A 13350-nucleotide genomic window follows, 5' to 3' on the forward strand; every position below is an offset into this window, starting at 1 on the left:
TTCTTACATTTAACTGAATGTTGCACTTGAGCTTGGACCATTCATTGTTTCTATTTTAGCTTTTTTTCATGGTTCAGTACACCTGCCTGTCTTCATGCATTGTGTGTTTATGGGCTATACACTGGCCCATCTTACCATTAAATCAGAGGCTGCAATGGGGAGGTTTCCTTGTCAGCAGACAATATCTGTAGCATTGAAACTTCCCAATACTGCAAGAGTTATGTTACTGCAATGACTGCAAACAAGTTGTCACTGTTCTCACTATTGCACATATTTGTGGCATTATTGAATTTGTGTACCGTTTTGAATAAGGACTGTAAGACCTGAGTCTTGAGAGTACATTGTAGCTTATTGTTTACTTATTTATTCACTAAACGGAAAAACATTTGTAATGGAATCAGGCAAGCCCCAAAGGAAAACTACATTCATGCCTTTGGGCAAATATTTAATTTACTGGACTGTCATGCATCTGACAATTTTCCAAAAATCAATACCTTATTTGTCAACATGAATGAAAATTTACATAACAAGAAAAAATTTGTGAAACTGAAAACTAGTTGATCTTCACAGAAAATTTGGACTCCACATTTAGTGACAGGGTTTAAAAAACAAATACTGCTGTGTGATGCATGTTATATAATTGAAAAGCAATTGCTACAAAAGTTATACATTAAAACTAATACCTCTGCTTTAATGTACAGGAGTTTTGTGACAATCTCAGTAACAAGCTTTCAGAATACGCATCCAATTTGAAGGTCTCTGTATATTTCTGATAAACACTAAAGGCAGCAGAAACTTAAAGCTTTATATATTTATAAATAATATGAAAATTAACATTAAATAAAAAATTTCCTTAGTACATATGTACATATTGCTTTTATTTAACAGTTTTTACAATGAGATCTGAAGAAAAAAACCATTTCCTGGCGTTTACAGTACACAGTGAGTACTTCATTTAAATCAGTGAATCAATGAACGGTCTAATTCATCTGTATTTGAGATTGAAAATAAAATATAAATGATGAATCTTACTTCTCATTCCACCAAGATCAAAGCAAATTATTCTTCTGACAAATTAATGTTCTCTTAACTAAATACTTTAATAGAGACCTAACAATTTAACTGATTAAGGCAACACTGGCATAAATGATGCATTTCTGGTAAACAAAACATCTCTGGAAAGTAAGGCACTCATTAGATGTCTCATTACTACTATTAGTTTGATTCCGGAGTAGCTGGAGAGGATGCACCAGTATTAACACTTTTCTGAGGTGAGGTGTCATTGCTCTGAGACGAGGCAGTAGCAGAAGTATTATTAGCACCAGTGCTCGGCTCCTTCACTGGAGAGTTATTTGTATCAGGTGTACTTGATGCACTTGCACCTTCAGAGACCGATTTTTCAGGGGCAACTTTCTGGGGTGTTTCATCAGATTTCTTCTTAGATTCAGGATTAAAATGTCCATTCACAATTTTCTTCAATTCTTCCAGTTCATTGGGCTTCATATTAGTTACTTTTGATGTTATCAATTCATTTATACCATTACTTCCATCTTTGGAATGTGCGGCTGAAAGATCTTCGTAGTTTACACCAGCCTGCGCCAGAGCCCTACGAAGTGCAGATGCCTTCGCCGACTCCTTTCTATCAATACGCATCATAGGCCTGAATATTGGCCTCAAAGAGTTCTGTCGCTCAATAAACTTTTTTAACAAGGCAATGTGTTCCTCCTCTTTATCCAGTGTCCAAATGAATTCTTTTAAGCTCTCCACTACAGCAACAGATGCATCTCCACTACCTTTGTTTTCCTGTCGCTCATCAAGTAAGTGGTGCACAATCTGTAACAAACAATATGTTCGTATGTTCAGCAGATTCTGGAAACAGTCAAGTTCACAAAATCAACAAGATTACAGTGACATTCAAGTCTAGCTCCTATGTATGGCAAGCTGCTGAATTTGTCCTTAAGAGAGAACATTAACTGACCACACTGTGTGTCTGGCACAAAGATGTCAGCAACACTGTCATGTTAAACTATGTTTGGGGACAATCTTAGCTATTTCTAGGCAAGGCAGGGCAATTGTTAGACAGGTAAAACCAACTGCTGACTTATTAAGTTTTGACAGTATACAGCTCTAAATCTCTGTACAATAAACTTGGTGTGTAAACTTACTGCAGTGATATGATTGGAACAAATGATTTGCAGGACCAGATATATGGACCTAACTATTGAGGTGTCTCATGGAGCAAAAAAGTTACCACCACTTAGTTATATGTAATGTGGACAAGTGCAAAAATAAGGTAATATTAACATTAGAGACTGAAGATTTCTTTCCACCACTTCCCACACTTCAAGTTGAAAAGAATTATTTTTACAGTAACAACAACATGCATTGAGAAAAAGTTTCAGTATTATTATTTTGTGTATCCCTGCCCTTTATCAATAAAAGGTTTGTTTTTGTTCACTGACCCCAGTACTTCGGAGACATTTATATGCCTTATATCTGTATTATTCTTTGTGAAGGAGGATAAGAAAATTTAAGTTCTAGTTACAGCACCCAATCTATTTTCCATTTACACTACACAACCAAGCCTCAATCTCAACAACAGAACACTTCACAGCACTGCTCTTGTGAGGTGTGCTCTACCTGGCCAAGTTCTATGTCAACAGTTCTTTACATGTAAGCTGTTTTGATCAGAAACACACAAAACTTAACAAGCAACCCTTTGTGCAGCTCAAATATCTCCATTTGCACCCATTTTTTTAAAATCATATTCAAAGTTTGGAACATGTAAAATGTATTTCCCACAGGAAGAGCTTTGCTAATCTTATTCCAACTCATCTTTTGCCCTCAATCACTTCTGCCAAGCAGTTTTAAAACCATGTGCACACTTTTGTACAGTTAAAGGAATCATTATAACAGATTTGCACTGTGATAATGGAAAGCTCAAGATGTAAATTGTCAATGTTTTGATCAAAGGAGATTCCATTTATACTATCAAACCTATTTGAAAAACATGGAAAAATATACTTGACCTGAATGGAAGAGATTAATAACAACAGGCAACACTTGTTTCAAGGCACTTAACATCTGTTATTAAGTCTACCACCACTCTCTCACTCCCCCCCCCCCCCCCACTGAAATTTCAGGGAGCAGAGGTTGTGGGGGGGTTGCCAATATGCAACCAGCAAAGTTTGGTAAGGCACTTCATGCACCTACGAAACAGCCAACACAGCAGGCCATGTGCCAAACGAGAATTAAATACATTAGGCTGGTCACCAGCAGCTCTACTCCCCAAAACACCAAAATTTTATCTCTGTATGCTTGTCACTCCTGACTTTTGGAACGTACCCATCCTGACACCCAAGCAGCAGTAACAAGAAAATCTTAGTAGGCAGCAACACACAATTACTGATCTATTACTGGGAATGTCACAGGGATGAGATTTAATTTTCAATGCTTTTGATAAATACATCTAAAAATTATCAAAACAATGCAGTAAATGATTTGTTTGAAATTAATGATTAAATATGTGAAAGACAACACTACCACTTCTCACATTAAAGAGCAGTTTAACTGAAGCATGTATCTGAACTCTTCTAACTGGAAGTTCTCAATTACACTAGCATCCCTTAAAGCAGTCATGGGCAATCTTTGGTGACCCACAGCCTTTACTCAAATACTTAAGCTGTCAGGTCACCTTATCACTTGAAGCAACAATAGCACTCATAGCAGTTAAGTACAGCCTCAGTGACAGTTTATGAGGTACCCCTTCCCAATAAGCCACATGAACAAATTCTTCTGCCAAATGTGTTTTTGAAAATACATCCATGTTTTCTGAGGCATGACAGCTTGTCATACTTTATAGACATCTATATGCTCTTGTCTTTGTCTCTTAACACTTGCCCGTGAGAGCAACCCCCTCTGGTGTGGCCTGGAGGGCCTGCTTGCTGTGCCCACAAGCGTAGTCTAATTCTCACAGCATTGGTTAATGTTCAATATTATCGGAGATTGTCTATTCCTGGTGTGAAAGTGGACTCTGGTGTTGTGCAAATGTTATCAGGGTCCTGAACTTTGTGACTTCTGTTTGATTTAAACACCCTGGATAAATGCTGTGCTCAAATTGTGGTTTTCATTTGGCAGAATATTAGCCATCTTCCTAGACTGCTAAATTATGTCATTTGTTGAGAATAATGTAATGTTTTTCCACTTCAGATCATGTGTATCTTGTTTTATTAAAGTGGTTTATATGAAAATTTAAGTTTGTTTTAGTTGTGTCAAATTTGTTGCTAACTTCTTAGAAGTCAAATTTTTAAGTATCACTCCATGAGAAATTGCATGAACTATTTGGAGAGTAATATAACTTAATTATAACCTTCACTGTGACCTGAGCTTGCACTTACTGGAATGTTGCTGCAGGGAATTTGTTAAGACTGCTTGCATTCTGACACCAGTGCTGTTTACCAATTCTTGTTAGACCTACTCATTCTGGCCCCAGATAGCTTTCAAAGCAACCTATTTATACGATTCTGGGTGCACAAGCCATGGGCAGCGAAAGCTCTCACTGTCTTATGCAATGCTACTTCTTCCAAGCACAGCCTTGGCTTCTAATGCTGCAATTTAAATTTTTAGTTGAAATTTTAGAGTAACACTGTCATTCTATTCGTTAATTAGAAGAGACTTCCTTTTTATAACCTTTTTGCTTTTTCAAATTATTTAAACATTTTACCAGTGGTTGAGATCTCAATGGTCATTCTTATTTAATGTAAATTTCAGTAATTTGATTATCGTGGAACTCTGTAAGCCTTACTACATGTCTGTTTTATGAGGTTTTAAATCTTATCTCCCTTGGTTAGTTTGTATTTTAGAATAATAATTTTTGGCAGTGGCCTATTATGTGGCCAGTAGAGTTTCATTAAATTTTTATTGGTGCCTTCTGCTCATGAAGTTTTGGTCATTTATGGTTGTTTAAATGTGGCTAATTTGTATCAGTCTGGCAAACAGCAATTTCGTCTAAGTTATGATCGACATGAAATGAAATGATTGTATGGCATATAATTGACATTATCTGCCATAACTTACATTCGGTATTCAAATTGTTATTTAAATTCTTAATTGGATTAATGTTATTTAGTCTGTACAAAATTTGTTGCAACAGTGAGAATTGTGACAAATGCCCATTGGTCTAGCCCTTCCTCTTTCCTTTCTGGCTAAATTAAGAGGTCGTATGTTCACTTTTCATTATGTTCACCCACCTCATGTTTACATTTATTTACACATCATGAACATTATTTACTTACGACATTTTACAATAGTGATCTTAACACTCATTGCAAAACTCTACAACACTGTTAAAGACGTTTCACAAATGTAAACAAAAATGAACACCTGGACATGGGATGCTTCCACCTGCATCTCTTCAAGGTAGCAAGCTGTTCCCACACTCTGTATACAAATCTGCACACTGGCTATTACTTCATCCTCAAACTGGAAACATGTCTGTTTTTCAAATCCATCTGCTGCAAAATGCTACTACAACCTTCACTGGTCTGTGTTATGAGCTGCAAACCCACAGCAAGCTGAGCATCAGCAGACATTCGAGAATTCATCCCGGGCAGATTACAACTGGGCACTTCAACACTCCCACGAACTACTACTACTACTACTACTACTACTACTACTACTACAGACCAGATTGAAACCAATAGCCAGATCAAGCCCACAGGCCACCACTTGCCACCTGCACAGACAGTAAAATTTTTAGATATGTATCCCATTATAAAATATGCAATTCTCACAGAAGTCTTCTATTTATTCTTAATAATGTTTGTACATGCTTAAAATGCTAAAAATGTTACATGCATTACTTCAGATCAAAGTAACCCATGAGAGAAGAGTATGGATTGCAGTATTACAAATGTAAAATTACATTGTTTCTATTGGTAGCAACAAACAAGTGAGTGTGGACCTCCGACAAGTAAGATACTTTCAAATTATGTTATAGATTTAGATCACAAAACCAAGCCTTTCTTTTATGGTGAATCTGAAATGTGTGTGGGTCACGTCCAGAAGAGGATGGCTATCAGGTCCAGGAAGTTTCAACTGAGTTTGAAAAAACTTATAATAAAATGTAAGGGGTAGCCTGACAGACAAAATTAGTGACGAATTGAAACAATACTATGGCATGATCATTAAGAATAACATCCAAGTGTTCAAAATCAGGCCCACAATGTGTCAACTTACAACAAACCAATACATGAATTATGCCCTCCCAGACCATATGCATGTGTCCCAGACCATATTCATGTGTCCGAGCACTGCAAGCTACAATACTCAAAAACTTTATACTCCCAGGAACAATCCAACCCAGCAGCTGTCAGAATTCTCAAGCCCTTTACAGTGACCTAGTACATCCTGACTTGTTGGAAGTGCCTAAAGGGGCAGACCCAAAATCCAAACAAGTCAAATTTCATATGGACTATCAAAAAAGTCTTTTGGTTGGAAGACCAAACTGGGAGTCTGTCACACTGTATTGCTTTTAATAATGGCAACAGCAGCAGGGTGATAGTGATGCAGTGTATGGGCATTAATCCTGGATTACAGTGCACCAGAGCTGCCCTTGACAACGTTTGCACAGAAAGCACAGTATGTAGCAGATACGGCTACTATGGAGTCCTCAAGTGAGAAAAAATCTTTAGAAAATCTTCAAGAGGACAATACACAGTATGGTACAGGGTGCAATTGAATAAAAATATATACGTTTTCAGGTACACAGATATTGTTACTAGCTATAAAATTAGTTTCGACCTATATTGTTAAAGTTACTTAGACATTAAGAAAATGGAACTTTTCTGAGCTACACATCTGTGCACCAAGTGTTTTCCGGAGCAGTCTGTCCCTTTTCCTTTTCTCTGTTACTTTCTAACAATTGACGTAGCTGATTTATGTACTTTGTTCCGATATTACACAGACAATCACAGCATCTATAAATATTTGTTTACCCTTATCCTGCATCATAGATTATAGTCAGCAACAGGATTAATGGCCTGTGTTGCAGCTCCCGAGGAAAGCTGCTTTTGTCAAATCGGCAGAAAGTGCGCAGACAGTAACTATGTTACACAGATGCACCTTGGCAATGTCACAGACTGGCTTGCCTTACATTTGAAGACAGAGTTCACTTTGAAAGTAAGATCCCTTGCCTGTCCATGAAACACTTAGCACCTAACTGTTTCACCCATTATGAGAAAACTCTCAGAGAAGAAAGAATGCTACAAAAATCAGCCAATCTCAATTCCACACACACAAAACAACAGAATGCTCAAATATGCCTGAAGTTTTCACAGTACATTAAACGGAAACAAACTTAGCAGTAATTGGCTAGCTGCAATGGTCTGTGCATCCCTGGCACAGAGGCCAACTCTGTCACAGATTAAAACACACTGCAAAATTTTCAGTCATGTTTATTGAAGATTATTGTAAAAACTTGAGGCCACAACTCTCTGAACCTTAATTTAATAGCATCAAGATTTGATTGCTCCAGTGCTACACTATTAAGACATCTGCTTTTATGAAGAGTCAGTTCGGGTCAATTACTTACATGTGATGTGTGCTACATTAACTAACAAGACAGTAGTGATGAGATCCTACCAACATACTAGAAAGGGATGATCACTGAATAACTTATCTAAAGCACACCATGTTCAACAAGCATGTAATAGTAACAATACAGTCCAGGTAACAGTGCTTCAACATTGCAACCTGTGAATCTTTTTGAAGCACCGTATTCTACATTTTCAACAGTGAAAACGGGTTGACCGAAGCGTCCGATCCCACCCGTAGGCTTTGACCCGTGACGTAAGGCTGTTGGGGCGTGTTTGTAGGTATGTTTTTGATGTGATCGGTGGTGCTCTTTGGTGATGTGTTAGGTGATGTTTTTGGTTTAGTTTGCGTGTGTGGCGTGTTTGTAGGTGGCATATTGTTGCGGTCGGTGGTTCTCTCTGGTGGTGTGTTTATGGATAACGTGTAATGTGGCGTATGGGGTTCATTTGCGTGATAGCATTGCACGTGTGTGGTATCTGAACTGTGCTTTCAGCGGAATATTTTTTCCGTGAGTTAACAATTTTAGTTTTGTTATTTCGATGTTATTGTAGTTTTTTATGTTCGTCTTGTGTAAATTTTGGTAAATTGCTTTTTTATGTCTTTTGTAGGTATAGATATGACTGACAAGGTCAACAGTTTTCGGTTTCTGTGATGACGGGGAACAGTGCGTTGTCTCTAATAAAATTTCTTCAATTATTCGGATTTTTTTATGAAGTCTTGAAATGTTCAGTATGTCGTGAAGAAATGAGGCTTACTAAAGTTCCGGCGTCTCTGACCAGGGACGGCTGTATGTGGAGATGTCTTAAGGATAACATGGCAAGAGAAGTGTGATTCCACTATGTGGTTGTGGCTGTGGGTATTCCGGTACATGGAGTTGCTGTTGAGCTATATAGGTCAAGGGAAATGTGATTCCAGAGCATATTGTGTTTAGTGGAATTTGGGGAGTTTTGTGTTGTCTGTTTTCGTCATTTTGTGTGGTTTGGTATGGTGGTGTGTGTCTAAATTTGTTTATATTTACTTTGTCACCACCCAAAAACCCCCAATTTCCCACACTTGTCTTTTTAGTTTCATTAGGTATTTGTGGAATGTGTGTGTTGGTTTTTCCAACGTACTTTCGTGTTTGTGGTCATGTTCACGTAATGACGCCATAGGCGCCATATAGGGGTCTTAGTGTATGGTCGTTTCTGCCGTATTAGTGACGTTATGGGTCAAAGCAGATGGGTGGAATCTGACGCTTCTGTATTTCCGTGAAAACAAATTACTCAAACCCATAAAAACTTTTGAGCCTACATAACTAAGGGCAGGTAATTCACAATGCTTTTTCATGGTCATGTGACAAATTCCCTAATTCCACTTTTAAAACAGTTTCTGCTTTGTCATTTTGTTACACAGTGTTAAATGAAAGCCCAAATTACTTAATATGTTGTGTGTACTTTGCACGATCCATACACATTCTAGTTCTGAATCTGCAGTCCATGGCTGTCTTAAGATTCCAGAGTACTTTTGTTTCCAGCTGAAAGTGCACTTACAGTGTAACTGGCTCTTGTTGGGTGCTGCACATATTGAAGGTCAAGAAGTGAACACAATTAAGTGTTCATAGGTAGCCAATGAGAACCGCTAAATGTAATTATATCTTTAAAATGAACATTCAAACTGATTACTTTTGATTTCAATATGGAGAGCAGAAAGAAAGTGACTTGTTGACTGACTGACATATAGCAAAGACCGAGGCCATGGTTATGTATGAACGTGACAATTTCATTGAGTTGGTGAAGCCAATGACAATACAAAATTACAACTGCTTTAACAGACTGTGCAGCAACAACATATGTTCATATTACAATAACCTAATGCTATGTCTTATTTCTGGTTTTGCCAACAACACTGATATGGTTAAACTTCCTAAACTAATGGAATAAATTGTTACCCTTATTTAAGAAGCATACAAAATAACTAATGAGAACAGCTACCAACAACTGCCTGACAATGTACTTAAGGCAGAATTAAAAGTGCAGATTACAAGAATCATTGTTTTAACAATCTGTAATCATAAATGCACTAACAGAAGTAGTTTCTATGTTAAATATGCATAACATAGTAGCTATCTCCACAAAAGTATGCTGAAACAGCAGTTTGAACAATTTCCTAGAAGATGAAACAGACTTCTCTTAAAAAACCCACACGAATGTTAATCACAAAACAGCTCTGGAGGAAGTACAAAACAAATGTGTGTGATGGAAATTAAGCACCAGCCTAAGGATTCAAATCTGCTATGTTTTAACAGGTTACACCCTGACTAAATACCAAAGAAATGATACTATGCAATGATTCTTGTCAACACATGCTACTCAACATTCATTCCTCAACACACACCTGAAACAACATGTAATCTCTCCAAAGAATTGCAGTTTGTCAAATTATACAGTAAATCAATACCCATATAAAATTAACGAATGGAATTTTAGGAGTACAGATCGTAATCAATATTGAAGGGAAAGTAAATTTACATTAATCATCTAAGTGCAAGAGAAAAATGGGGCCAACTGTGTGTTCATGATCAGATGATTAATAAGTACTTTGCTTACTGCACTTCTGCGAGTATATGAAAAACAAAGTTTCAACCTTTCTGTGCATGGAACATACATTTTTCCAACTAGAAATGGAAATCACTATCATCAATGAAAACTCTCTTAAGGCTATATTGCAAATCAATTTGTTACTACAACTGAGACATTCATCTTCCAACCTAACCTAGACCACAGGTTAAGAAACAGTTTCTCATAACCTATTTTTTGTGTAGGAAGGGGTTTGCACAACAGTATTGCTAAATCTGAAAATTATTCTCACAGCCTTAATTTCATCACCCCCTCTCCGCTGTTGGTGCCCCATGCAGTCTAATAACAGGCAAGTCTTCGTCTTACACCGAAATTAGAATCCCAGCATTGGAGGACTTACTGCGTCAGCATACAGCCATAACAGGAAAGTGTTTTTAGTGTATAACAGGAAAGTGTTTTTAGTTTAAGTTTATCAACACGAGTCTCCAATAATATCCCGCATCAAATTCCAAACCTTTATCAAGTGAGTGGAGGCAGGTATATGATGACCCATCTGTCAGATGTGATGTTAAACCTAACAGCCCCTTGGTGCAATATGAAGGAAGTATCTAGTAGCCAGCACTAGATTTCATCCAGTCTTCTTATTACACACACAAAACCTTCAATCAATATACCCACCTGAATCACCACTTGCAAAAAAGGACCATTGTGGAGAAAAGTTTTGTGATTAGGCATAAGAACAACCCATTATGGTGCCCATCTAACAACACTACATGGCCTTAACTTCATTTCATCATTGTTCGTTCAATGTCTAAACACAATAACCAATAAATGTTTAGCAATGTACCATGATAAATTTGACATACCCCCACCTGCAAACTAGTTCCTAGTAATTCACTATGCTGTAACAACCCTCAGATTACTCACATAGCACTATGAATAACAATGGACTGCCACAATTGTTTTAATAAATAGAAAAATTTAAATATCTTACTGTAAACAAATGCTATAATCTTGAGTGCAACAATTCTTATGTTATCCCTTGGCAATAGTGCAGAATTGCAACATTAACTGATGCAACAATGAAGCTAGGCAGCCAAAACCCAGATTCTGTTTGAATGAATAAACAAAAACTTTCTATTTAATGTTTACCTGATAAGCAAGGCGTGCCCTATCAACAGCACTACTTAAGTCTTCTTCCTTGTCCAGAAGCACCCGAGATAATGTACGAAGAGTAAAAGCCTTCACAGTTTTTGCACATTTCACTTCTGCAAAAGAAAAACCATTGACGAATCCTTTCACTACTGCACAAAACCTATCCAGCAGGTTGTACTTTCTCAACGCCTCCAACAGCAACGACGACGCCAATTTTTGGTTTTCATGGCTAACCAGAATAAGACTCTGCTTTGTCTTTCCACTTATCTGCTCCAGCCAATGCACGAAATCAGTAAGGGCGGAAATTTCACTCTTCGTTTTTAAAACCTGAAAAACGAATCAAGAACAAGTATTTAATATAACAGTACATGAGGATTTATACAAAATTCATAATATAAACGTAGCTGTATAAATTAATACTTCTCAGCATGACATAACTCTTACAATGAGATTTATCTTTATACGGAAATATACAGCCAATAGAATGACAGTCAAATTCACTAGACACGGAGGAAATTTGAAAATATCCAAGTGTTCTATACCCGGCATCAACTCAAATGTTCCGGAAATTATGAGGGAGGAAAAATGGGGAACAAATTTACATAATCTTACCTTTCCAGCTTTAATATCCTTCAGCATTCTATATCGTCCAATTGTCACCACTGCCATATTATGCCTGCTCCGGGAAGCAGGATTCAAATCTCCGAAGGGCATAATGTACTGAGAGAACTTGTCAGTTGGCGTGTACGCAGCAACTTGACAAATTTCGTCAATTAGTGTACGTCCAGTTGCATCCACATCCCAACCGATCAACCTGTATTCACCTCCAGCAGAAAGATCCACAGTCTTTCCGCTCTCTGTGCCATTCTCTGTTACTGTTGTTGACACCATCACTCTCCTACAAGCGAAACATGAGAAATTTAAATCTACTAATACACCAATGAAAAACAATTTTCTAATATCTTGTATATATACAACTCAGCAATTGAGGTTGTTATCTGTTTAGAAATAAGATTTCTTCAGTTGAAATGTGACAACTGATTACGCCTATTTTCCAACGCTAGTTAAGTCTGGTCCGATGACAAACTTCAAACCTATATTATTTTCAGGAATCTTGGCACCCACACACAGCGGACAGAGTATCACGTGTTTGTAATAACAATACTTCTCAATAAATGATGAATAACGCAACATGGCATTGTGCACGAGTTCTACGACCGATACGGTCGACAAACGTTATTCCTTCACACTTAAATAATTATAAACAACAAAGTCCATGGTGCTGATTGTACGGCATGTGCAACATCCCCATTTAACCACAATGTCCTATCCTAGGTAACAATCACTCTCTGCTTTCACGAACAGGAAAACCAGGAAAAGTAACATGTTTTTCTCCGGCAACAATCTATTCTTAGAAAAATTAACAGCCCCGCCCCTTCATCATGCAAACAGCATAAATAATCATCGTTAACGTCAATGTCTCGCTTACCAGTCTGTGGTCAAAGCCTAAACTATCAGACAGCGCGTCCAAAATGTTACCAATTATTCTCACTACTGACAATCTTCACACATTCGACTCTCATACGTCACTATACGTTTCACTACACAATGCACGTGGAGGATAGAAATGGGTGCCTTCTGAAAGTTACGTATGCAATACGCAAATAGTGCGCGGCGAGATACTTATTAGTATCGATAGAATCGCATCGATTAAAATCTTTATAACTGAAAAGACATGCTAAATGTAGTCATTTACATTTAATACCATCATGTTGCTTTGAAGAACTGCTAAAGAAAAAATATTAAATTCAGTGAAATAAGTTTTATTAACAAATCATTACACTCTTTGGACAGCAAACCTCAAAAACAAGAACGAACGTCAATAAACGGAAAATAGAGGGCGTTTATTAATAAAAGTTACGATACAATATAAGAGATGGGGAAAGTGCTTCTTTTTACGGAATCATTCCTTCTGAGATAGCTCTTCCGACTGAACTAGTTCAGATGAACTATATAATTCATTTTATCTTTAAAGTACCAATAAAAA

General features: G+C 37.3%; 1 protein-coding gene across 1 annotated transcript; it reads right to left on the reverse strand.

Annotated features, from left to right (window-relative positions):
* Positions 1-621: 621 nt before the first annotated feature.
* LOC126260003 (maternal protein exuperantia) lies at positions 622-12949 on the reverse strand. The gene is made up of 4 exons (XM_049957158.1): positions 12793-12949; positions 11916-12201; positions 11301-11630; positions 622-1833 (listed from the first exon to the last, which is right to left on the reverse strand). Exons 2-4 carry the CDS (start codon positions 12192-12194, stop codon positions 1216-1218), a joined length of 1227 nt encoding a protein of 408 aa, XP_049813115.1. The 5' UTR covers positions 12195-12201; positions 12793-12949; the 3' UTR covers positions 622-1215.
* Positions 12950-13350: the final 401 nt, after the last annotated feature.

The sequence above is a fragment of the Schistocerca nitens genome, chromosome 5 (genome assembly GCF_023898315.1).
Source record: "Schistocerca nitens isolate TAMUIC-IGC-003100 chromosome 5, iqSchNite1.1, whole genome shotgun sequence".
NCBI lineage: Eukaryota > Metazoa > Arthropoda > Insecta > Orthoptera > Acrididae > Schistocerca > Schistocerca nitens.